At 40.0% G+C, this 25,348-nt stretch overlaps 1 protein-coding gene and 1 long non-coding RNA gene across 8 annotated transcripts in view; one reads left to right on the top strand and one right to left on the bottom strand.

Moving 5' to 3' along the window:
• Positions 1-25,348, top strand: part of LOC149915756 (uncharacterized) — a 184,827-nt gene that overhangs the window by 140,926 nt on the left and 18,553 nt on the right. For 5 of the 7 annotated variants that reach the window (XR_016471680.1, XR_016471675.1, XR_016471676.1 and 2 more), the window contains one exon: positions 13,343-13,418. Coding sequence is in view for 2 of the 7 variants with exons in the window: in XM_090151555.1 (XP_090007681.1) it covers positions 13,343-13,418 (76 nt within the window). In the remaining 5 variants the exon portion in view is untranslated. Of the gene's footprint in view, positions 1-8,221; positions 8,278-13,342; positions 13,419-19,909; positions 20,210-25,348 lie in introns of those variants that run through there. The other 2 variants (XM_090151556.1, XR_016471679.1) reach the window with 2 other exon arrangements.
• Positions 19,355-21,182, bottom strand: LOC149915757 (uncharacterized). The gene is made up of 3 exons (XR_016471687.1): positions 20,841-21,182; positions 20,595-20,690; positions 19,355-19,502 (listed from the first exon to the last, which is right to left on the bottom strand). It is a non-coding gene; the product is annotated as an uncharacterized LOC149915757 (long non-coding RNA).

The raw sequence follows: 25,348 nt of genomic DNA, 5'->3' as shown, positions 1-25,348 counted from the left end.
AAAGTAGTTTAGTACTCAAGTTCAGTTGTACAAAGTAGCAGCTTACTTGTTGTTCATGTAGGATTATGCGTTGTTGCACTTGCTGATCTTGAATTAAACAGATAGATTCAGTTCAACAGCAGGTCACTGTCATCTAGCTTCAAGTGAAATATGATAATTTGGCTTTCCAAAAGAAATGTTGATTGTTTTCTGAAAAGCAGTTGATTCAGCAGAAACTGTTTTTATTCTAAAATTATTAGAAAAGCAAATTCTCATTTTGTGCTTCCATAGGAACTGTACAAATTTTACTGTTCAAATAAGGTTGTAGGTATTGCCAAGCTGGCTTTAAAGGACAGCTATTTGGATGCTGAGCATAGTAAAATTACAGCAGCTATTTAGATGCTGAGAAGCAGAGCAAATTACACCATGCAGAGGGGAGACTTGGCGCTATTGGCACAGTCTGTCTTTTAGGCTGTATTTGAAAATGTGCAAAATTACCTGAAGACTTCAAGCTGCATCAGGCAGGCTTTCAAAAGAGCCTGGATGCTTTGTTTTGTTTGATTTCAGTGGAAGTCGTGTGCCATGGTGCTCCATAGTTCCTCCTGGTGAAATATCAGCATCTCTCTGAATTGTCTGTTGGAGATCCCATCAGTAAAATGGGAACTGTTAATATTTTCTTACTTTGCAGAAATTTTTAACTGCTTTGAAGTTAAGTCATGAAGTGATGCTGTATTATTGAAGAAAATAGCTTAAGTGACCTAATGCAGAAAATGACGACTTGCCTAAATGTAGGAACATGAGGGTAAATGATGACTGATGTGATATCAAATAGCATTTGCAATTCTCTGATAAAGTAGCAGACAATACTTGAGATAAACCAGTAAGATCTTGTTGAAGCATCTCATACAGTCTGTTTAACAAGTGCTTACAATATGCTTTGGCTTTTAACATTGCAAATGTATAAGATTAATTTCAAAATGATTCTCCAGAGAAGTAAAATACGATTTTAGAGAGGTGTAGAAAAGGAAATCAGTTCCATGCTGAAAATGGAATTTATTCTCCTTCACAATGGTTCTTGATTTTATTTTTTTAAACAAAAATATCCTGTGAGAGGAAAAAAGCAGTGCTGGTAACATGCATTCGATGTAAGAATACCTTAGTTAAAACATGTTGGTATTCTGCCTCATTTGTGAAGTCCAGATATTCTCCAAGCCATTGGAGAAATGTGTTTCTCTGATCCCTATAATGAGTGATGAGAAGATGCCTGAAATTCCTGAGATTTTGATACAGCTCGTATCAGCACAGTCTTCTTTCCTTTCAAGTGTAAACACTCCAGTTGTTTCAGGAAAATAGGAACAATTAAAAATTCAGTGGAAATGCATTTTCCAACCACCTCAGCCCCACACCTCTGCTCTGTCACTGCCCAGAGCCAGTGCTGTAGGGGCAGGAGGTGGCTCACATCTGCTGCGGTGCCACCAGGCCTGATCCATCCCACAGCACTGCCCCTCAGCTCCAGGCTGTGGAAGAGCAGGGAATGTCCCCTTGTGTTTAACTTACCTGGCATTTTCCTGTGTTCATTTCCCTTACCTTTGTTTTGGCTGTTGTTTCCTTTTCTCAAATGTTCTCTCCTTCAGCCCATAAAAACTTTTACTCAGAAGTTTTTCAAAAGATTAGCACTCCCAGCAAACTCTGGAACTGTCAGTTCCTATTATTGCACTCCTGATCTTCATTATCTAGACTTCATTGCAATAACAATGTCAATAGTGAATCATTATGTGTGCACTCAATTGAGCACTTTACGCTTGAAGTGAAAGCCAGGAGACAGCTCTATGCGTTGCAAGAGGAAAGCAGTGCTTCTGGGCTTTGTATTTTCTCACCAGACTCCAAGGGCTGAAACATAGCATTTCAAACGTATTATCATGCAAGTGGCATAGCAGTGATGATGAAATAATCTTACACTAATATTCAGTCATTAGTGGTCAATAACTGTCACCTCATTTAGCTGTTCTTGGTTGCACGCCACTTGTTTATTCCTATGAATTCTGATGGACTTCTTATGCTAAATAGGTTAATCCTTCTTCCCAGCTGAAAAATATGAAGGTAGGTGCAAAAGTCCCCAAAGCAAGAAGAATTACTGGGAAAAAATTACAGAAGTGTAAATCACGAAAGTAATATTGAACTTTAGAAGACAGCATACAATAATATGACACTTTATTCCACTGCAGCCTGAGGTTTATATATACTACTGTCACTTCCTTACTGTTCTCCACCACTAGTAATTTTCTTTCAATCTAATTTTTATTTCCCAAGGGTTCGCCAAGGTTAAAAGTGCTAGAAAACCAATGACTATTCACTTGCCAAAGGACAATAAATTAAATTAACCGTTGTTGGTAGCCAAGTCAGGTCAGAACTATTTATATGTAAATAGGTGAAAAACCCTGATGGCATAGTGTATGATTATTAGCAGCTCATCGCAGGCTCCGCATCGAAAATTAAAAACACTGGAAACACAATGTGTTTTCTCCCAGCTCTGCCTGCTGTCTCCCAGAAAATCATTTGGGTTTCTGCTTTCATAGTATCTTGTTATTAGTAGCCTTCCTATGCATTAAAAAGCTAATTATTCAAGGTCAAACTTGATGGGATCTTTTTACTAAAACCTGTCTTATTTCAATTTTATCTCCTCATAATCACCATAGTAGTGATTTTCAATTGGTGGTACCAGTGTGGGTAAGATTCATGTGTCATATCATTCTTCTGTTCTATGGGAAATGAGTGCAACTGCGAGTAGTATCTGCTAACGTCGGGTCACCCCCTCAGTAACCTTATCCCACATCCCCTTTTTGGGGATCAAGTAATACAGTTCACTTCTTAGTATCACCTCTGCATGACACACTGCTTTCTCACAAGACCCTTTGGAGTTCAAGTATAGTAGGAACTTGGCATTCTCCAGGATCCCTAAGATAGCAGCTGGAATTGTACCCTGTCAAACATAAAAACATCAGTGTCCTGGGGATTTCTGACACCTCGGTGTCCACAGTGCAGTCCCAAAGAATTAGTCACATCTGTGCAGCCTGCTTAGGGCATTTTAGGAGCTTTGCCTGGGTGTCAAAAGCAATAGCAGCATATAAGGAAAGAGAAAGAACCAAGCCCAAGGGCTCCCTATGCCCTGAGCAAGAAGGGTGCTCAAGGCACATTTTTTGCTGTGTTCTTCCACTGTAAACCTTATCACAACATCTCTCTGAAGCACAGGGCAGGACTGTTGGTGCTAACAGGGAAAACAGTACCTTCATGAGCACAGTGAAGATTCTGGTAAACTTGCCCGCCTATCAGTATTGTGTGCATTCTAATTCCAAAAGATTTTATCTGCAAGAAGGATGCACAACCTGGCACAAAAGAGAATCAGCACAGATTCCCACGAGCAGCAGTGACACACATGCCATAACAGCACTGTTGTAACGCCCAAGGGGTGGGTGATGCAGTGAGCTCTGCAGAGGTGGCTCTCTTCAGTGCTCTATAGCTTCTAGTTTTAAACAATTACTGAAAGAAGGATTATTACGTGGAATTCTGCAATTACTGTCCTGGATAAGTACAGATTAAATAACAAAGTGCTCTTTTTTTAATTAAGACCAAAATCCACAAGCCAATTTTTCTTTTTCCAAGTGGTATTAAATCAGTAGGTAGCTCACATGCTGGATGTTTGCAGTTTGGGCTGCTTCATCACTTTAAGCTACTTGTGTAAGGAACGTTCAAGATGAACAGTCAAACACTCAAATTCCCACATGTGGATCAGTCTTAAAGCACCACTAAGGTATCTAGTGAGGCTGCTTGCATTATTTGCTGCCCAAATAAGGTAGGAAGTATTGCTCCGAGATATTCCGTGGGATAATGGGACATAGAGTAATCAATCCCAACAAGCTGAATATTAGTGCTAAAAGCTAGCTTTCTGTCTGAGGATTTATATTTCACACAGGTTTTTTGTTGGCTTTCACTAGAATAAAATCCTCCTTCAGGAAACTTTACATACCTAAATAATTCTGTTAGTTCATTTCAAAAGGGCCTGTTATTTTGATGGGAAATAAGATATTGTGACGTATCACATATACAGTGAGATGCTGAGAGAAGTGGAAAGGGAACATAAGGTGTAACTTTCCCCATTTTTTTTTTTTATGGTAGTGATAACCTCTACCTGAGTAAATGCGTTGTAGCTCAGGAAGGTATGGACTATGCACATACACATTACTGTCTTGAACAATTAATGCTTTCATGAAACCTTAATCTCTGCAGTAAGCAGAGATTCTGTTGTATGTTATATATGTGGTTTTTTCAGTAAAACTAGGGATTTGGCCAGTGATCTCTGAGCAGTGGTATTCAGCAATCTACTTTCTTGTTAATTCCTGACAAACACGTGTGTATGTTCACTTCTTGCAAATTTGTTAGAACATAACATTCTTAAGAGAAAAACTCAGTCTATAACTTTCTCATTTGCATAATTAAATAGATTTATAGAGAATGAGTGCTTCTTTCCAGATGGTTAGCTTTGCTGTCATTTAATACTAAGTCTGTTCTGTTCATTAAAATTATAGCATTAGGCATTAAACTCGATCTTTTGTGAATAATACTAAAATTAAGCATGATATTCAAAGTGTAAATTTGCCGTTTCCACTGTAATGTGTCTTTTTAACTTATATTCAAAGGTGGAAACATATTTGGTAAGCAGTCCTGAAAAGATTTACAAATAGCTATAGTGCATATTTGATCAGACAGGTATATTCTCTTTACAACTAAATCATTTAAATGATTGATTTCTTCAGTGTTAAGGACATTAAACTATCAGAAAATGCTACCCATCAGAACTATGAGAAAAATATTTAGAAAAATACCTAATTACAGTCCTACCAGCTTTGAATTGACATCATTACACAACAGTCTCAACTTCAATAAAAATGTCTCCCTTAAAAACAGAAACTGCAACTATCAAATATTCATTATTCTTCCATTAAAAGAGAGCTAAAACATGTCTCTGATGAAAACTGTTAAATTGTTTTGTTCGTATGAATAGGAAGAAATTGTTTACTGGCAGCCCTATGGGCAAATTCATACAGAAACTGTTTAAACATCACATCAATATGATTTAATTATGGTTAAGCATGCCCCAAAGAAGTAAATGAGACAGAGAAATAGCAGCACCAGCACATCTTTGTTTTCAGCTCTGATACTCTGTTATTTAACACAGAAATATGTGGAAGTTTATGCAAGTTAACAGGCACATTTTGGGATGCTTGGGCTTTGCAAGGTTGATCTCATTATAGCACTGATCTCCTTGGCACACCATTCCAGGGCACCACATACCAGCACCTCTCTCTTTGTAAACAAATGCTTATTTTTGCTTGTGAACTCCCATGAGAAAATAAACACGTTCAGCTTATTAATGTTCCTGTTGAACATCTAACTCTGTAACCATATGCCTAAGTACTGACCTTTTTGTTTGTGCTTAACCTCATTCAACTTGTGTCTGATTTAAGATTGCACTTCAGTATTTAATCATCTTTAATTAGATTATACTGCAGCTTATTAAGACACCACAAGGCAACTGGGCAGTTGGTAGGGGTTTCCTCTTGTCAGCAGCGTGCATGTGGCAGCAGGCTGTGAAGCTGTGTGTGTAGGTTGCATTTAAGTGAGTTGTTAATGCTGTGGTGTTTGGTGGTTAGCCTGGTTGGTGGTAACTGCTTTTCCTTGTAGTGTTACTGGAGCTGCTATCTTTGGTGGCTTTAAGTTATTGCAATCTGCCCAACAGTCTACTGCATATAACTAAATAATAACAAATGTGATGCAAAGAACTCATTAATTGTATCTGCTTAGTATTTGGGGTCCCTGTATTGTGAAATCCCCACGTGCAGAGGATTTATGCCCTCCTGCCCTAAGTGAACAGAACAGCGATGTCAGGTCTCTCATTCCTAGTTTGTAGAGGGGTATTGACTGAGTATCAGCCCCTAATAATTCAACTTGGATGAGACTAGTTCCCTTAAGCCATTGTAGCCTTAAGTATTTACAAGCACATCGGGACACTTGCAGCATCGTAACGCTATTAGCAGTGCCAATATAACACGTCTTTCAATGGTATTAGGACTGGCTGCTTACAGTCAATGACATTTCCATTAGAACACATGCCAGTCCACACACTAATGCTTGAAGAAGCCTGTGTGTACACAGCAGGCATCGATTTCACATAAAGTGTCCCTCAGTTCAGCATACCCTGAGGTTAAAATTGAAACACAATGAATACAGCTATAAAACAGGATCTTTAATGTATTAGTGTTCTATAAGATAGGTGTATTTTCTTCCTAAGTTCTGTTTGGTCAAACAGCTATCTGACTGTGCCATGAAATGTACTGTGTGAGATTCTGCTATGATTCTCTCATATAAAGCTGATATCTTAGTCATTATGGAAGTGATGGCTAAACAGGTTTTTTAAAAAAAAGAAGCAAAAAGCTAATTAGCAGTAAATCTGTACCTTTTAGGCATCTAATTCATTAATCATAAATAAGCCTAGATGAAAATGAACTCCAGTGTCTTTGGAAGAGGATGTTTTGGGAGGAATTCTCTTCGGATATTTTTCTTTCAAAGCATCTTCGGGTTTCCCACAGCATATCTTGGTAGCAAAGACCTGCAGTTTTTCTTTTGCCTGTGTCATATCATGCTGTGCACTGGTTGTGCAAGGCACATACATAAATAGAATGGCAAGAAAATGTTTTAATTGGAAGAACAGCAACCAAATTATTATTAAAATAGCTATGGATTTTTTTTTTGTCCTTAGGATAATTGTCTCTGCTGTTGCTGCAGGCCAACAGGTGGCCTTCAGAAACCCGCCCAGAGGAGAATATTTTCTTGCTTTGCTGTGTCATTACACAAACATTCAGATCCCCTGCTGTAAGGGTCTGTAAAACTGCACAGGTTAGATGTCACTTTTCTATAAAACTTACAGTTGCCAGAGACATATTAATGAACAAGAAAAATTGCCTTTTCTATATGTTCTGTTGTTAATATTATGAAATCGTTGGTCATCATGGGATAATGAGCAGATTTTTGCCTAAAGAATTCCTTTGAAAGGGAGATTGTAGACTGAAAACTCCGAGATGTTTTCCAGTTGTAAAATGAATGACCGAAAAACACTTATAAACCAGGAACGCTCATTTCAATGACTGCATTTCTTCAGTTATTTAACAAATTAAGATACTCTGCCCTGGATGTCGGTGATTGGTATATCACAAGTTTTGTTTTCCATACCATGTTGCACTATCACAGAGCAGGTTATTCCAGTCTGATTCCTGCTGTCTCTTCCTGCAAAACTTAACATTTACTTAAAAGGAGAAAATCCTTACCCACTGCTTCAGGGTGACTTCGGGTAGTTGTGTGAACAGTAAAACTGACTAATGTGACACCTGCTTCTTGGTCTTTTAATTTCATAGCCAGCACCTGAACAAGTTTAAACCTTAAAAATACTTGCAAAGAACAGAAGCTTGGCTGCCTTCTTTTTTATTGTCATGTTAAATGTGAGTTTAATTTTAGTTGTTGATGGTATATCAGGTGTTATTTTCTCTTCATGCAGAATTTTAACAACTTGCTCTGGAAAATGACGCAATATTCTTGTGCTGCTTTGTTTCTTCCTCACCAAAATGAGATGCAGTTGTTCTAACAGCCTCTGGCAATTTGGAGAGGAACATGCAGGTGTAGTTTGCTTTGCACATGTTCCTGCTGTGCGTAGGGGTTGTTTACTGCTTAGCTGAACAAAGCTCCCAGTGTCCTTCTGGATGTCTTGAGCTGTTTAGCTGTGAAATCAGAGATTACGTTACTAGGACTTCTGTTTCTCACTACGTGTGAGCCCAAACAAATAGTATTTGAAGGGTCAGTGCCTGCTGTTGCCACCAAAGACTGGAATAAAATTTCTACTGGTATCATTTCTTCAGTCTTGTTTCCTGCACTGATTGATATGAAGGACTTTCCTAAATGCTCACATATCTGCTAACAATCAGTCCCTGTAAAAGAAGGCTGCAGACTTTTTTTCTGTATAGGAACTGTAGAGTCACAGCCTGAACCACTGACTGGTCATCTGGGAAAAGATCTGGTCAGCCCTGGGAGCACAGGTGAAGGCAATTCAGCTGTGTGACCAGAAGGGGTGGAGCCTGGCCGCATCTCTCTTAGACCCCATTTAAGGGCTGACTGCTGCTAGGGAAGGGCTTCTGATGGGAGATCTCCTCCTTTGTGGAGTTTTTCTCTGTGAGCCTCAATGGTTGGAGATGAGTGAGTATTCCTTTCTTGTTTGACCCTTTTGCCATTTCACTCCTGTACTGCCATTCCACTGTGCTGATCTTTCTGACTGTAACATTTTCCTATTTGCATCTGATTCAATTGAGCTGCTTAGTTTGGGGTATGCTTACTTTGCCTTACTGTTTCTTTTCAATTTTTAAGTGAACAAATGCCAGTCTTTGAGAATTTAGAAACAAATAAATGGCGCTATATCTCAGAGTGACACTTGGTGGTGCAGGTTTGCACGTACTTTTCCTTCTGCATTTATTTTTTTCATATGAAATGATTGGCCTAGGTGCCTTGTCTGCTAATTATCCCAATTTCTCCTTGCTGACCCAGCCCTCCACCAGTATCACAGCTCTGGGCAATGCAGCTGCGAGGGGCGCTGCCCAAAATGCCTCAGGCTCCTGCAGGCCTGCAGCCTCACACCATGCACCTGGTGCAGCAGCCCTGGCAGTTACTCATGTGTGAACTGATATATATATATATTTTAAGAAGTTGCATCTTTAACGGACACACAGTGTTAAACTAATGGTCATCTATTAGCATTAGTCAGGGAACTGTGTACAAGTTAGGTGGAGCTGAGGAAAAACAAGAAAGTTCCTGTGAGCATAATCAGTGTGTTTGGAGGGGTCCCAGCCATGGCCTGGGGGGTTCTCTTGGCTCTGCATGGAAGGTCTGTTCATTTGTTCTGGGGTGGGAGGAGTACAATAACACAAGATAATATACAGATAGAGAAACACTGTGCATCCCCATCAGTGAGAGAATGGCTTGGTGCTGTGGGACTTCACGGTTAAATTCTCACTGTGGGGGAACTTAAAGTGCTCTGCATCTCTGAAAACAGTGCAGAGGATACCGGGGATTGCATTTATTAGAATGCTTAAAAAATAAGATGAAGTGCTATTTTCTTCCATCCTGGTAAAAGAAGTAGAATTCTGCCCTGGGGTGCTTCTGACAGACCTGAGAATGGTGTAAAAGAAATGTCAATGGTGTGGTTTTAGTTTTAATTTCTAAGCAGGAATGCTGTTCTCAGATGCATACTGGCCTGCTGGGATGAGGAGCTGTTTGGCTGTATGACCAAGGCCATTTAATTGAGGGCTGGGAAACAACCCTCTGTAATCTCTCTCTCATATACCTGGAATATAAATGAGAGTAAGAAGCGGCACTCATACAGGTCCCTCATTTTCATTAGTGTGTTTATTAGAGCTCACAGCCTGGCTTTTCTGTTCAGCACTTCTCATTGTCAGCCTCTGTCACCATTCACCAGTGCTGCTGTTTCTCTCCTGCAAAATGGCAATGTTGGTTTTCCTGCTTTGGAGCCTGTTTGGACCTTTTGTCATGTTTATACCAGTGATATGAAAACATATTGGCAGGCAACAGGTCTGTGCTTAACCTAAGGACTACAACTTTATTTCCTTTTTTAGCTTGGTATTCCAAGTGGAACATAAAAATCAGTGGCCAGCTCAGTATGAAGTACCTGCACGTGACATTAGACACTATGAGCAGGTGAATTGCCTATGGTAAAAGACTTACTTTTGCCCGAGGGAATCTTAGAATGCGAAGAAAGGTGCAAGATAGAGAAATCTCTAATAATAATAATAATAATACAAAGGTGCCACTTCTGGGCATGTGTATCTGGTTGAGGAATAAATTTAATCTCTACTATAATACTCTTTTATCTATGGGATTCCATTTTGAAAATAAAAGGCAGTCAGAGGTTGACAGATGGGAACTGTAGGCACAGCAACTTTAGAAGAGAATAGAAATTTGCAGCTTTTCCTGTACTCGTTTGTGTAGATGAATATGAGGAGAGCAGTTCTCTGGATATGGTAACCACTGAAAAGATACCCTTTATTGAATGTTTATAATCCCTTCCCCAATCTAATTTGAAGGGATTAGAGAAATTTTCAAAGGAATTCGAGAAATTTGCAGAAATTCTTATTCTTGTTAATATAAAGTTGGCTATAAGACATAAAAATTGGATGAGATTTGGGAATGGAAGTGTGTGATATAGAAATACCTAGCTGGAAAGCAGAACAAATGGAGATGTTTTTTCATGAGTCTTTTTTTGTCCTTAGAACAGCAAGAAGTCTGCTACTTCTGTGCACAGGGGAAGCTGAGAGGTTCGCAAACACTTGCACTTGAATTCAGATTTAGAAATAGCTTTCTGCTTTTTCTTCATGTGCTTGTCTGTCCAGCTATAATTATCCATCCTCCTTTTTCGCCAGTTACATGCTTTATAATGTTTAGCAGCTATTCCAAGAAGCAGCTTATTCCTGTGTGACAAGATTTAATTAAACTTCCAGTGAAATAATTAGTGAGGGTATTTCAAAAGGCTTTTTAAAATCAATGCAGCACTGAGGTCCAAATAGAGTTAACACTGTCATCAGAGATCAAAGCCACCAAAGAACGTGACTGAAAATTAAACCCCCAGCAGCAGTCAAATAAAGAAGCACACTGAAGCAGTTGTGATTTTCTGCCTCTTGGGTCCTATCTACAAATTGATTTGACGTGGAAAATTTCCCTTAGGAAGCTTAAAAAATGGTAAATTTCCATTAGTTACATAGCAAAGAATGTTCTTTCTATAATTTATAACCCATTAGGAAATGTTTTGGGAGGTGTTTGCCTCCTGTTATCTGTGTTTTCTGCTTTGCCAGCAGCCCAGCTGGAGGTTGGTTTGGGGGCTGTTTGCTGCCTTGTGGAGCTTCAGGCCCAGAAAGGGATGAGTGTGGAGATCTTCAGAGGAGCAGGGAGGAGTGGAGTGTGGAAAGCATGGAGTTCCACCCCTCCCCCCGTGTGCCATAAATCCCAGCCTAGAGGCATGTTCTTGCTTATCTCAGGTCTCAGGAGACCAAGGCAGAAGCTCCTCCCTGTAAGTTGCAGCCTGCCACTTACCCCAAGGTCAGCCCTCTTACCTCTTGTGGAGGGGTCATCTGTACTGAGAGCAAAATCCTGGTGCTGCCCAGGGACTGTACTTCACTAAGTGCAATCAGCAGTTGGATCTAGCAGGAGTTGCATCAAGGTGCCTTGTTCAGTGATGCAGGCTGCAGTGCAATTATTTCTCCAGCACTCTTTAGGCATCACAGTATGCAGGTGGCTTCTGGACTTATTGGCTTTATGACAGCGCTTAAGTCACAGGCTTAGCAAGGCTTCAGAGTGGCTTCTTGTATGTTCACTATGGCTTTTCAGAGCTACAGTATTGAGTGGAAAGCACTCAGTTTCTCAAAGGATGAGAGCAGCCTTAGTGAATGAGGGGTGGTGGAGCTGTGGTGTGTTAGGGGGTGCTTCCCTGCAGGTTGGGAACCCCAGCTGCCTGTGGGCCACTGCCCTGTGCAGCTCATGGCTGTGTGTTCTGCTCGTATGCAAGGGGCAGGCTGGGATATTTGTTGGTTTCTTTGTATTTATAACTGGGCTCTGTTGATTTAAATTGCCTGAAGCTAGGGACTGCATCTCTGGGTAGAACTCTGAAAATATCAAGAGCAACTTTGCAGGGAGCAGATTTAATAGGTATGTGTTATGGGTTGCATGTTTGTCATCTCTTTTGAGCTGTGCTGTGCTTAGTTTGAACTGTGAAGATGTGAATAATTTATTCAGAAAGTTATGCTAACTATGTATGGCACAGAATCCCAGGAGACGAGTAAATAATTAATACATACATTTCTTCTGCAGCTCTGTCCTTGTTTGAGTCACTCAAGTCCTGCTGAATATGCTGAGCAGTCAAATGCACTTTTCTGTGCCCTGTGTCAGGGTCCCTTCAGTGTTTCTATGCTGAGGACTAGTAATTCCTTTAAAGCCTCCTTAAGAAATTCACCTAAATAATTAAAATCAAGAACAATGGAGTCTGTTTGCGATATGTTGGTAGGTATGAATGAAATAAGATTGAAACCAAGCTGTTAGCAGTAGGAGAAAGTGCTGGCACTAAGCAGGGTCAAGTACAGTCTGAGCAGGTGTGGTAGGAAGTTGCTGCAGACTAATAACCTGTGTGTCCCCAGGGGCTGAACACCTCCAGGTGCAGTCAGTGCTGATAAGCAGCTAAAAGTCTATTGTTTGAAACAGGGATTCAACAGCCAAATCTTATGATTGAGAATGAAACTATAATAACAGACCAGTGTTACCACTGCCTATGGAGTTAACAGCATTCACCTGCTGCCTGAGAGAATCCAGTGTGGTCTTGTACTCCGTGTGTTTGTTTTGAGCATGAGATTTCTGGACGTCGTTCTCTGGGTTTCTTCTATTTTCATTTCCTTTTTTTTAAGGTTTGTTTAAAAAGCCAAGAAAATGTTACGTTTACAATCTCAAATATTACAGTGCCTTTTTGCATCCTTTGAAATATTTCTGAGAAAGACAAAAGCCATTTTGCAATGAAGGATAGTAGATAGGAGACTTGAACCTCTTAAATTACCATGTGCCATGCTGTCCACTGATTACTGTTTAAGGTTTCTTTCTTTAATATATCTGTGAGGATAAGCATTGAATGTAGTAACAAATAATTGTACAGCATAGGGCTGACGGTAGAAACAGTAATTGCTTGTTTTTTGAAGGTGAAAACTGTAAGACTTAGTAGCCTTAACTACTTGGAGTCACTCAAATTCATAAATGTTGCATTCAAATAGAAGAGACTGGTGTTTGAGCTGCTGTCTGTCTCACAAAAATGAGACATGTTAAAAATAAGGATTCTAAATATCAGAACAAATCCCACTTAAAACAATACATGGCTGCAATAAACTGTTATTTCAAATACATAGTTGATCTTTAGGTTTGTTTTTTTTATAATCTTACACTTAAATCAGACCATAAAATAATTAATTGTATCTGCAGTCTCATCACTGGGAAGGAATATAAGCTAACTGAAATTTTGTGGCATAGCTCACTATTTTCAAATTAATATTGAAGGGATTTTAATAGGTTGATTTCCAAATAGTCAAGAATGAGTCACAGATGACTAGTGTGTTGTCTTCTTACTTAATACCCTATGATGTGCAGTAGCTGCTGTACAGTTGAAGATTTTTGCTCACTCTGAGTCCAGAGTGTTTTGTAATTATTATTTTTCTTTTTCTAGGGCTGCTGCTGAATTATTTAGATGTGGAATGGTGTTCTGACAGCAAGAATTATGGTAAAGACTTGAGATTTACAAGGTAATGAGAATGACATCTGCTTATGTGAAAGGAGGGAAGGGATTTAAAGAAAATTTTTGTTCTCTTACCTATAATTTGGTAAACATTGTGGGTGAACGTTGCATTCACCTCAGCAATCACTGAACTGGTATAAAGATACCCACAGTGTAGCAGCTCTTTCATTAAGATTTATGCATATAACAAAAACATTTTCCTAAATGCCCTTTGGGTAATTAAATGAGTGTCTTTGTTGTACAGCAGGCTTTGAATAATGATGACGTCCTGGGATGTAATCATGACTCCCAGCAATCACAATCATAATCTTCAGAGAATGAAGATGCAGCTAACCAGCATCCCATGCTGCTATCTGTGAATGAGCGAGGCGCTCGGCATCTTGCTGGATGAATAACTAAATATTTACAGTGAACATGGCTCCTTAGTGATGTGGGTTGAGGAGTCAAGGAGCTGTGAGGCTGGTGGACAGCAACTGCATGCAGTGCCTGGAGCACACTCAGATGTCCTGGGCAGTGCTACTCTGCAGTTGATCATGTGTGCTCCCTTGTAATGAATGCTCTTATTTAAGGAATATTCTTAGGGGAGTTATAGGTGTATGTGGAAGGGCTTGAAGCATAGGGCTTGTGGAGAAGTGCACACAGTAGTCTGAACTGAGTTAACTGCAGAATGCAGTACTGGAGCACCAAGCCCTCCCCATTTGCTTCATTTGGGTGTGCCTGCAAATTTCTGAGTTGGTGGCTTTTTTGTGTAGACAGGGTCCAAAAGACATTGTGTCAGTTTAAATATAGCTGATACATTTAATGAAGGAATGGGAAGTCTAGGAACAAAACTAACATGCAGGACAAAAAGAGTTTCCTGGAGCCTCTATATCCACTTAAGTGCTTTTTCCCAAACGCTTGCTTCTCTGACAACTGTTCTTAGTTGTATCTGTCATCGGGGATCTTGGAACATTTAAGCTAGATTTCTGGGTGATTTCTTATATATTGTTTCATTGCTATGTTTACACTAGAATCAGTATTGATAATGATTTATTACATTTTCATGCTGTTAGAAGTTTACCTGTCTGGAACCACAAGCCTGATTATTGTTTTTATTTGCTGAAGTAGAGTCTCTGTGACATAAAACAGAGGCAGCAGAAAATGCAAGAGCTTGGTAGTAGTGCTCCAGGGAAGAGATGATGGTACGTGCACTACGCAGGGGGAAAATCTCACCAAGAGTACACAGACAGATCAGGTCACCAAAGTCAGAATAAGAACTCATTGGTGAACTTCAGCTTGCAGTGTTTTTGATGGGAACAGGCTTGTTATGTCTGCAATTCACATCCAGTTTGCAAACCGTTAAGGTATGGGACAGACTGTAGGATGCCTGAAGGGAATGGGATGCAAAGTAGAATTACCTCTGACCATAACATGTTAATATTTGAGATTTTTGCACAAAGTGCCTGGGTTGAACACTTAATACAGTGTATGTTTAAGCAGTCTGTGGCTGATAAAGAGTCTGTGCATGCTAGAGATGAGTGGGTTAAGTTTTAAAAGAAGGAAGGTTTAGATAAAGATGCTTCTGCATGTTTTCTTCTCCTTTCAAAAAGTTAGCCATAGGGAAAATGTAAATCTTGGGGGATAAGTTAAAGATGACTTGAGGCTGCTGTCAGTCACTTGATGCTCCTAGAACAGCTGCTACTAAAGAGCTTGTTTGCTTCTTGTACCTCTTTACTTGCTCTTGATAGCCGCTCTTCGAAGATTTCTAAGCCTGTTTCTGTTGAGACTGTGGAAGTGGAGGTCAGAGCTGATGGCAAGTACTGTTTCAGCAAGCAAAACTTAAAGACTTTTTTAATCAGCAAAATGTTCATTGGTATGACTAATGGTCCAAAGTGATGGAGCAAGATGATTGTTATCACTCCTTGTCTATTTCTCAGCAAATCCATACATTTCCTGTTTTTTTTCCCCTCTAGCAGTCCTTAACATATTCCAAGAAGGGAACTATCTGTGGGTGAAAAGCAAGGCTACTCAATATTTGGTAGCCTAGACATTGAATATCCGTAGGCAAAGGAAGCCGAACAACAACAACAACAACAACAACAAAACCCACACCACCCAAGCCAAGACATCTTAAAGTTGACACAGATATTAGTGAATCAAAAATACAGTGCGAGTCTTTGATTTGTTTGAAGGGGCTTTGGATGGGTTCATAATTCTGGGAGTATCATTACCATGTTCTCTATCAGTTGTTATTCTGCCCTGTTAGAAAACAAAGAAGTCCACCCCACTGAAAAATACTGTGGGAAGGTTTTACTTTTGTACCACGTGAAGATGGGAACAAGCACAAGGAAGCCAGTATCACCCCAGATCCAGTGGCATAGGGCGTTTGGAGAAAGCTGACATCTAGAAAATATCACTTGGAGAGATGGGATACCAGGCTAACTGTGATTTTTTTTTTTAAAAAGGAAATAAAGGAGCATCTGAGGGACTGTATGGGATAGGAGTCTTTAGATATAGCCAGTCATGTAAAAGAGAGAGAGAATGTGCTGTCACAAACATGGAGAAAGGGAATGGGGATGGAAAAAGAGCTTAATTTGTTGGATTTCATTGAATGGTTTGGATGAAATCCAGAGACTGTTCTTCATTTTCACTTCCTAGTTCATCCTTCTACTGCAACAATCCTCTTGGGAGCTTCTGGTTAGAGAGGCCTGCTTTCAGAATGCACTGGAATTAATAAAGTAACAGTAAAGGACAGTGCTGTGCTGGGCACAACTAACATTTGCCAGAAAGCTGTGGTTATACATGAGAAGTGACCTTATAGCTTTCGTGACTTAAAGAAAAATAAAGATAAAAATACAAATCCTATTTCCAGGACTCTGGGTAGGATGGCAGCCTGGAACCAGTGATCCAACCATAGAGCATATCATGAAATAATTGAAAAATAGAACTTTGTTAAAACTAATTTTGAAACAATGTGAAATTTTCTGGTTGCCTCCTTTTTGCTTCCACGTTCTTCAATGCTTTAAATACCACCTGTAGAACAATAGTACTATTCACTTAGTGATTTGTCTTTTTATTGCTGATGATAAACATGTTGACTACAAAAATAGCCATTCTACTTGTGATCATCAAACTCCAGCTGAATTTCAGACAAAGAATTTAGCAGATCTCCAGCTAAAATATTAGACAGCAATTCAAGCAGTGATTAGTGTTTGTTACTTATACACTTTGTGCTTTTAAATATCCATATTGCTTTTGATACTTAAAAAAAACCCAGTAAGATATTGTTCCCCTAAAACACAATCTGAAGTATGACTGAACTGAATATTGCCACATTTTTGCATGGGAATAAATCTTCTGGAATGCAGAAACTAAATACTGCACAAGAAATGTAAACATGCTTGCAGAAACAGAATGCTGTGGTTTGTACTGCACTTGTTTAACCTGAGCTTGTTCAGTACACAGCCACGCTCCTGTTCAGTTTGCTAGAGAGAGGTCTAGGTTCTTCAGTTTCTTTAGTTATAGCCTATGCAGTGTTTGTGTGGGTATATTATAGAGGATACAGTTCCAGGAGAGACGTATGCAATTTTTTCCAAGTCAAAACCTGGTTACTGACTGAATGGGTGGAAAAATCTGAACTTATGGCCTCAGCCAGAGCCTCCTGTGGTCAAAGGAGCTCCATTCATGTAAATCATTTTTCCTTATCAAGCAAGCATCTGTCTTGTGGCTTCAGTGGCATATACTTACTTCAGAAGTCCTATACTGAAGTTTTACTTCAGTGTTGGATGCTCTTCAGATCATCAAATCATTAAGGTTGGAAAAAACCTCTAACATCACCAAGTCCAGGTGTCAACCCATCCCCACCATGCCCTCAATCCCTGAATTGGAATTTTGGTCTTTTGTTTGTTGAGATAGCCTTGGTTCCTACTGTTTTAGAATGCTCTAGATTTCATTCCTGACTTAATCCATTGTCCACTCTTTTTTTTTTTCCAGTGTATTAAATTAAAATTATATTGTACCATTTCAAATAAATGACATTCAGCAAAACCTCAAGACTGAAGTTCTGCAAGTTGGGTGCAGTAACTCCAGCTACAAGTTCGGGGAGCAGAACTTGGGGGCTAGCGCTGCAGTGCATTTTTGCCTCCTTAGTATTAGAAAACACTGGGATGCAGTAATTAACTGCAAAAAGTAAGTGTACCTGATTTCTGATCATAAGTCCATACTTAATTTAAGGGATATTTTAAAACTGTCCGTTTGAAGGATTAGCAAGAGGAAGAAAGAAGCATTGTTCCTTTATCTTCAAGCCGCACGCAAACTGCGGCACCCGAGGACCCCTTTTCGATAAGCTCAGTGTGACTTATCTCCCGACTGAAATACACATCGTTCTTCCCTTTACATGTATCTCGGGATTCAGATTACTTACAGCTGCTCCCTTTCTCCCCTTCTCAGTCTCCAACTTTTTTTTTTTAACGTGCAGAGAAAGTGATTTGCTTCCAAATATGTATCTTTTCATAACATAAATTCATGGAGAGGATGGGCAAAGATGTATATGCTTGGCTGAGCTAATGAGAAAATGACTCAGTCTGTGTGCCTAACATCTCCTTGTATCACATAAAGCGTTTGACAAAGAAAAATGGGTTTTGCTTTAAATACTCAGAGCTGCCACAATAACTGATCATATTTTGTAGATTACAATAGGCTTAAAACAACAATGAACCAGGAGCAATGCAGCCTGTTCTGAGTGAGGTTATAAATACTGGCTGCAGCTCCGTAACAAATAAATCCTTGCTTTGAATCTACGTAGAGCACATTTTAGAGAAAAGTCTTAATTGAAGGAAGAGAGCAGAAATGCCAAGCTATAACCTTATCACCTCTCCTGAGAGAACATTCGGGATACAATTTGGGCAATTGACTGTTAAAATTCCTTTAATTAAAAAGCAAAAAAAACTTGTGAGGACGGCGTGACTGACCAGTTTCAGATACGGCCTCGTGTTTCTGCTGTTCCTAGCTCTTCTCTGTGCCCCCACTCCATCCCCCACAAACAGGCAATGCATTAGGTAATGTAGGCGAATTTACTTTCTTTTCAGATTGTTTTCTCCTCCTTGGATCTTTCCTTAAATGAAAACGTCTTTTCATCTGCAGGGAAACGTAACACTGACCTCTGTTATTTAACATTTCAGAGTCCTAGAAAATGAGCTGGGGGAAAAGAGTCATACCTGGTGTGTAATAAACAGAGAGCATTTCCTTGGTTAACTACAACTTACTGAGAGTGGAAAATGTAAGGCTGGAAAATGAGAGGAAGCATCAGTATTGCAGGAAATTTCCATGCTGTTTTCTTCCTCAGTAAGATTTTGTTAATTTTATTATTTCTACAGGTAGAAAATAATTTATTTTTAGGTATTCCTAAGGCAAGTTTGGCATGGTTGTTACAAATATTGTGAGATGCCTGTCCCATACAGTACACCTGTATGGTTCCAGATGTACGTGTGTGCCTCTTAATCAGCTTAGCTTTTGTCTGATTGTCTCATTTATTATACTATTTTTTGCATGAAAAAATTGCTATCTTATGATCTGCATTTTTAACTCTGTTAGACCCTAAACCAGTGTAGTTCTACCAAGCTAAAAACAGAATTAATGCTTAGATAAGTAGAAAGTTGACTTAGTGTTGTTTTGTTAACCTCTTATTGAGTAATTTAACTTGTTTTGAAATCTATTTTCTACAAAAATTGTAGCCTGTTTACTGTGCTATCTTTATACTGATTTGTGAAACTTTCCTGTTTGTTGTACTGGGCAGAAGAAATAATTGGCAAAGATTATGTATTTTATATTGGTTTAAAAAAAAAAAAATCACCTGCTTTAGCTAAGTAAATTAAAACACTAGTTTTATGCTTTCAGTCCATCCAAATTAACTGAGATTGCATTGAGTACCTGTATGAGCACAGATGCAACAGGTAGAAAGGATTTACTGCATTCTTTACAAAAATTAGATGTTATTGATCTCCTTTAAGCGTGACTTGTTAAAGATGCTGTTCATTGCCAGAGTTTTTCTTCTGTGATGCTTGTTTGGTAGACTGAACTTGCTTCAGCCATCTGTGGGTTCAAGCTTCGTCAACTGAGAGCAGAATAAATAAGATCTGCTGATGATGGAGCAAATGTTTTGGCATGTACAGAACAAGGCAATAACAAACAACTCCATCAGTGCTGGGCTTTGGATTTGGTGACATTTAAAATAGCTAGCCAGGTGTCTGAATGGTTGTATTTTGTAACCTCAGAGGGGACAAGGAAGACCTTTCTGTGATGATATTTTCATGTGAAAAGAAAACTAGTAGCACTATGTGGAAATGAAATAGTGCTGCAAGCTTTTTGGTATCCGTTTCAATGGAGATCCTGCTTGATGTTTATATATTGCATTCTTAACAAGCCTTGAACATTTTTACAGTGTATTCAGTGTGCATTAAAAAGTATGTGCAAGTTTTGGCATAGGCAATTATTTCTATATTATTTTCATTTCCTCTGCAGGAAAACTGGTGATCCAGTTATGGCTTGCAAGTCATGGTCAGGGAAGGAAGAGGGGAGAATTGAAGGTGGGTTGCTGGCCTTGACATTTGACCCAGAAGTTTATTTCAGAAGCATGTAGCATCCTGCTTGCCATTTTCTGCATTCATGGGTCAGAGCCAGGCTGACCATCTATATAGAACAGATCCTTTCAAATTAGTGTCAGATTCCAGTATAATGTAAACTTTTCTCCAGGCCAGCCCCTAGCAAAGTGAATCCACTTAAGGAGTGGGTTCCTTGCACTGCTGGCACATCCGTGCTTTCCTGCAGTCCCTGAGCAGTGCCACTGGATTCAGTTTAGGTCTTCTATGAATATAAAGGAAGAGAGAGGCTTCTTATTGCCAAATTCTCACTGGGAGATGAGGTGCTTTCACAACAACACTGCTTGGCTCCACGTAGAACACATGGAGAGCCCAAAGGTGTCTGTGAAGGTTGTGCCTTGGGACAGGAAAGCAGCCTGAGGCTGTTCCAAGGATCCATGCTGTTTAGCAACACTTGGAGCTGTTGTAAGGAATACCTTGAACAATTTGCAAACAGCATTTTAAGTCTTTCTTGCAGTGGTGTTTTCTTGCTCATCCCCAGCTTTCTGAGCCTTGGTAGAGGAGGAACAAATTGCCCACATGAGCTGCTCAGACACACAGATACAGACCTGTGTGTTCTGATGTGGCTGTTAATCCATGGCTTTGTGAAAGGAACCCAGTTGTGCTTCTCCTGGTGGGAAGCTGGTTTGCATGCAGCTGTATGTCTTTTAATAAAATTAACTGAAATTAATTAGCTAGTTCCTCCTTAGCTCTTCTGACAGTGTAATCCCATGTCACAAGAGCACCATATTCAATTTGGCACCAGCTGCTCACAAGAGAGGCCTAGAGATAAATGAGCATGTAATCTAAATTACCTTTGAGCACTTGAAAGACCAGCCCATCTAGAGTATGTGAAAGTCGTTACTGGTGAGCTGACAACATTTGGTCATAAAAGGCAGGAATGCACAGTTTCCTGGAAACCAGGGAGGGAGCTGACGTTTTCTCTGGCTATGTTTGTGCCTGCATGTTTCCACCAGGGGGAATACAGGCTCACTATCAACATCTTTTCATCTGCTCTAATTGAGGAATGGTTACAATTTGTATGTTTGGTAACTGAACATTTAGCCATTCAAATATTCAGTGATATAGGAGAAATTTTAGTTGGAGAGCATTTTCTACTTCCCTTATGGTAGAAGTCATGTAGTTGTACAAGTTGTTTGTGTGCTGATGCTTAGAAGTAAATCTCACTTTTAGAAGCAGAAGAAATTGTGCAAATCAGTGCCACATCCGTTTGTGGCATTAGAAGATGCAAGAACAAATAAACCTTTCGTAAAAAAAAAAAATCTGAGTTTTTTCTGAGAAGAAAACTGCACTGAGGTCAGAGGGACAACTTTTATTTGTAGTTACTATTCATATAGTTACACTTTATGCTTTAGCCTTCATAAATTTACATTGCACGCTACATGTAAAGAGTACCATGTCACTAAGAAGTTGTTACTCTGCTGATAGTCAACGTTAAATATGAAGTTATTCTTTTTTATTTTTAGTTTACTGTTTATCTACTGGGCTGTGAATCCTTAAGATGTCTTGGTGCAGGAGCTATTGACGTTTTGCCACATTTTGTTATGATCAGTGGATTGCTTTGCAGAGCAAGAATCCTGTGTCCCTTCCATGGCATTTTGTGCTGTGCCCTTGAATATAGAAATATGCTGTGGACAATATTGCCACTAGACAAATGTATGATGACCAAAAAAAAAAAAATAATCCTGCTGCCAAGCCAGTCATGGAGCTTTGTGCAATTAATGGATGTAACTTTTGTGTCTGTGTGTGCTAGCAAAAATTAACTTCTGTTTGGCTCAGTGTTCTGCACTGGTTGTGTTATGGTGGTATGTGCCTCTACTTTGTCTGTTGTAAGAAATGCTCTATTGGTAACTAGGAAAGTGTTTGTCACTTGGGTTTTTTTCAGGCACCCTGTACCTTCTGAGACAGAGGACAGGTAGTGTTATTTCTTTGGCACTGCTGCAGCATTGTGCAAGAAGTGCTGTAATGCACATTGTGGCTGCAGTAAGTTGGTGTGCATGGAGTGGTTCTCCCATGTTCCAGGTGATGTTTCATGCAGTGGGCCTGTGTGCTCCCTGGGCCTGTGGCAGCACTGCCATGTAATCCTGCTTGGGCTGCTCAAGGCATTGTTTGCTGCAGGGTAGGATTGCACAGAGGATCATCTGCCAGCTGTAGCTGCGGGGAGGTGTAAATCATTTGGTGTTGCACCCAAGCTGGTGGTGCATGACCCTCTCTGAAGTCTGAGCATCCCTTTGCCTGGCAGTGTGCAACAGCAGAAGGATCTGATTGCTGCTGAAGAGACAAGTGATAAATACAGAGGCTCAAAAAAAAAGTGAGCACAATGGTTTTCACCGTATGGAGTTGTAGTAGCAGCCTGAGAGGAGACGGTGATGTTAGAAGCTGAGTTTGCTTCCCAGCCAATGCCCCAGACCTATTGCAGAGCCTCCAGCAAGGCTGCATGCTGCTGGTGCCATGGGGTGCAGAAATGCAGTGTTGCTTAGGAACTGGCTTCTTCCTGATGCCTGTCATTTGGTTGTCCTTGAGATCAGTACAGAAGTCCGTCTGCAGGCTTGCAGAGGAGAGCAGCATTACCATGGCTGTGATGCTTCTAGTATCATCAGTGCTGCCGTAGAAATAAGATTTTCTGCTTCTCTTGTGATGGTTGAAACTCTTTGCACAGATTTTATGGATGGATGAAGTATTGAATGCTGTGTCTCAGTGTCTAGAGCATGGAGGGTGAGTTGCACAGCAGAACTGCTCAGTAAGGCTCCTTCCTGCCGAGGTCCTTGCAACAGCTGGGTCCCTGTAAGAGAGGTTTGTGTTACTGGGAATCAGGCCTGAGTAATTAAATTTTTGAAGCTAATATTTCCATGATCTCTAGATCTTTGAAGGTTTCTGTCTACAATATTTATCAAGCCTGGCTTATTTCTTGTCACTTCAGTCTGCTTCAGTTGTTAAACTAAGTCATCCCTTTATACAGATGCATCTTCTTGCTCCCACTGAGTTTCTAATGCCTGTACCTGAAGACCCTGATAATCTGCCTGTTCCGCTGTAGTGCCTCCTTTACTTCTTTGTTACTCTTTGCTTCGTTTGACAATTTTAAGGATTAATATCTCCCATTTCTTCCCCTTTAGCATACCTAGGAGACTAGCATCCCACATGCTGTGTTGTCATTTGAACTGTGGCTGTTCAGTCCAGGCTCTTTGTGGTCTTTTTGTTTGGATTTGCTGTATTGCTACAGATGGTTTGCTGGAGTTGAGCTTTTCTGTCTCTCTTTTTCTTTCTATTTAGAAAACTCTTTCTATTTATTCTGAATCCAGAAGTATACAAAGCCCTCAGTTTACTTGCAAAAAATTCCTGTGTTTGTGCTCCTAAATCTACAGGATCTCCTTCAAATTATTTTGCCTGACAGAAGTGCTTTCATGTTCCATTTATGGGTGAGTAAGCAAAGGCCAAGTCAGTGGAGGTGTGGGCTGAGCACAGTGTTCCAGGTGTGAGACCTGTGATTTATACATTTATCTCCCCTCATCATGGAGAAATGTAATTCAGGCTTTGTGTTTTGCACCAGTTAAACAATTTCTGACTAAAGCTTCAGATTTTTTTTTTTCTAAATTGATATTAAACAGAATCTCAACTGTAACAACAGTATTCTGTCATCTTCGATACAAGCTTATGATTTACCTGATTTTGGAAAGCTGTCATCTTTCCTATGTCCTCCAGGACTGTGCATTTCAAGGATGCTGGTTTTGTCATTAGAAAGTAAATAAACCTGAGTATGGGATTATGATGTCTTACCTTGCAAGACAGAAACTTTGCATCTCTTCTCAAGTTAATTCATTGCTCTTTGCCTTTCTGGGCTGTGGGCAGAAGAGTCTTTGACAACTGTTTGCCATAACCGTAAATTAGGAAGTAATTCAGTGAGCTTCTAGTGGAAAGTGAAGGCTTCTGCCATACGCCTGAGGCTTCTGTAATCCCCTGGTGCTACAAATCAGTGTGACCTTGCAATGCCACACAGATGCCAAATTGCCAGCAAGGAGGAGAACCCGGCTCACTGCTGTGTGGGAAGAGAGCTCCGGCTCTGTCGATGCCTCCCTGTTCCAGTTGAGACCTAATTGTTTGGGGAATTGGGAGAACCATAAATAAAAGAGATTAAATTCTACTGTTGAGACAGAAGTTTGATTTTAAAAAGTCATGAGTTCAAGAGTGGTCATGCTTGTGTGCAAAATGGCTCTGTCATTGTGGGAGAAATGATTACAGTTTGTAGATAATTTGGAGTCTGTAACTGCTTATGAGCCCTGAATTAAGATGAAGTTGTTCTTTTGTTGTGGCATCATTTTGTGTTGCTAGGTTTTTCCATGATAGCTGTTCCCAGCTCTCGTTGTTCCTTGTTTTGAACTCTGAATGCTTTCTGACTGTGTGCTACCTCAAATGCAGCTGGCTGTATGCAGTCCTGGGAATGTGAGCTCTTGTAAGATCTAAACAAATCCCAGGTAGCACCTGTTTGAGCACCGTGCTTTAGGGGAGGGATGTGACAAAGTGGCTCTCTGTCCCTGTGCCAGCTCCCTGTGCCTGGCAGGCTGCTTGAGCCCACTTACTGTCACAAGGGCCAGCAGCATTGTTCCAATGGCTTTTTCTTATAGCACAGCTCTGTGTGCTCCAGCCCAGTAAAACTGTTAAGCTAAATGTTAAACTGAATTTATAATAACATTTCTAAGGACACAACAATGACATTTCTTTAACTGAAGGTAAAGAAAGGAGTAGGGATATGGAGAAGAAATGTGGAAGAGGTTTTAGTTCATGAATGTTTCTTTGTTTCTAGGAAATATGTTAAAAATGAATTCCTTTTCCTTCTTTAGGAAGCTGACACAACATACAATGAGCAAACTGTGCCTTCTGCTGGTTTCACAAACTGTCAAAGCAGGATGCTGTCTGTAACACACACTTTCATTAGAGGTAGCAGTTCCTTGGCCGGGGCAGTTATTGTATTTATCACCCAGACAACTGGCCTGCTGCATTACTTCCCATGCTCTGCATGGCCTCTTTTTCTGTAGTTTGCCTGCACTCAGAACTTGTGTGCTGGTTTCCCCATACTGATCCATAGGGCACAGATTGGATAAGCCTAAAATTAACTTGATGAAGCTAAAGTATGCAAATTTTTCTAAACAAAGTGCAGAGATGAAATGTGGTAAAACAGTGAAGACAGGCAGGCATCTCCCCAAAATAAACAAAAGGTAGATTTTCAGGGTGTATCTTTTAAGGATATAAGTCTCTACCTTTAAATCTGTGTTTGTTTTTTTTAATTGTACAGTCTGTAAATAAGACT

This window comes from Phasianus colchicus, chromosome 16, assembly GCF_987193195.1.
Source record: "Phasianus colchicus chromosome 16, bPhaCol1.hap1.1, whole genome shotgun sequence".
NCBI classification, from domain to species: Eukaryota; Metazoa; Chordata; class Aves; order Galliformes; family Phasianidae; genus Phasianus; species Phasianus colchicus.
The sequence above is the reverse complement of the archived record's forward strand: the minus strand, read 5'-3'. Positions and strand labels throughout refer to the sequence as shown.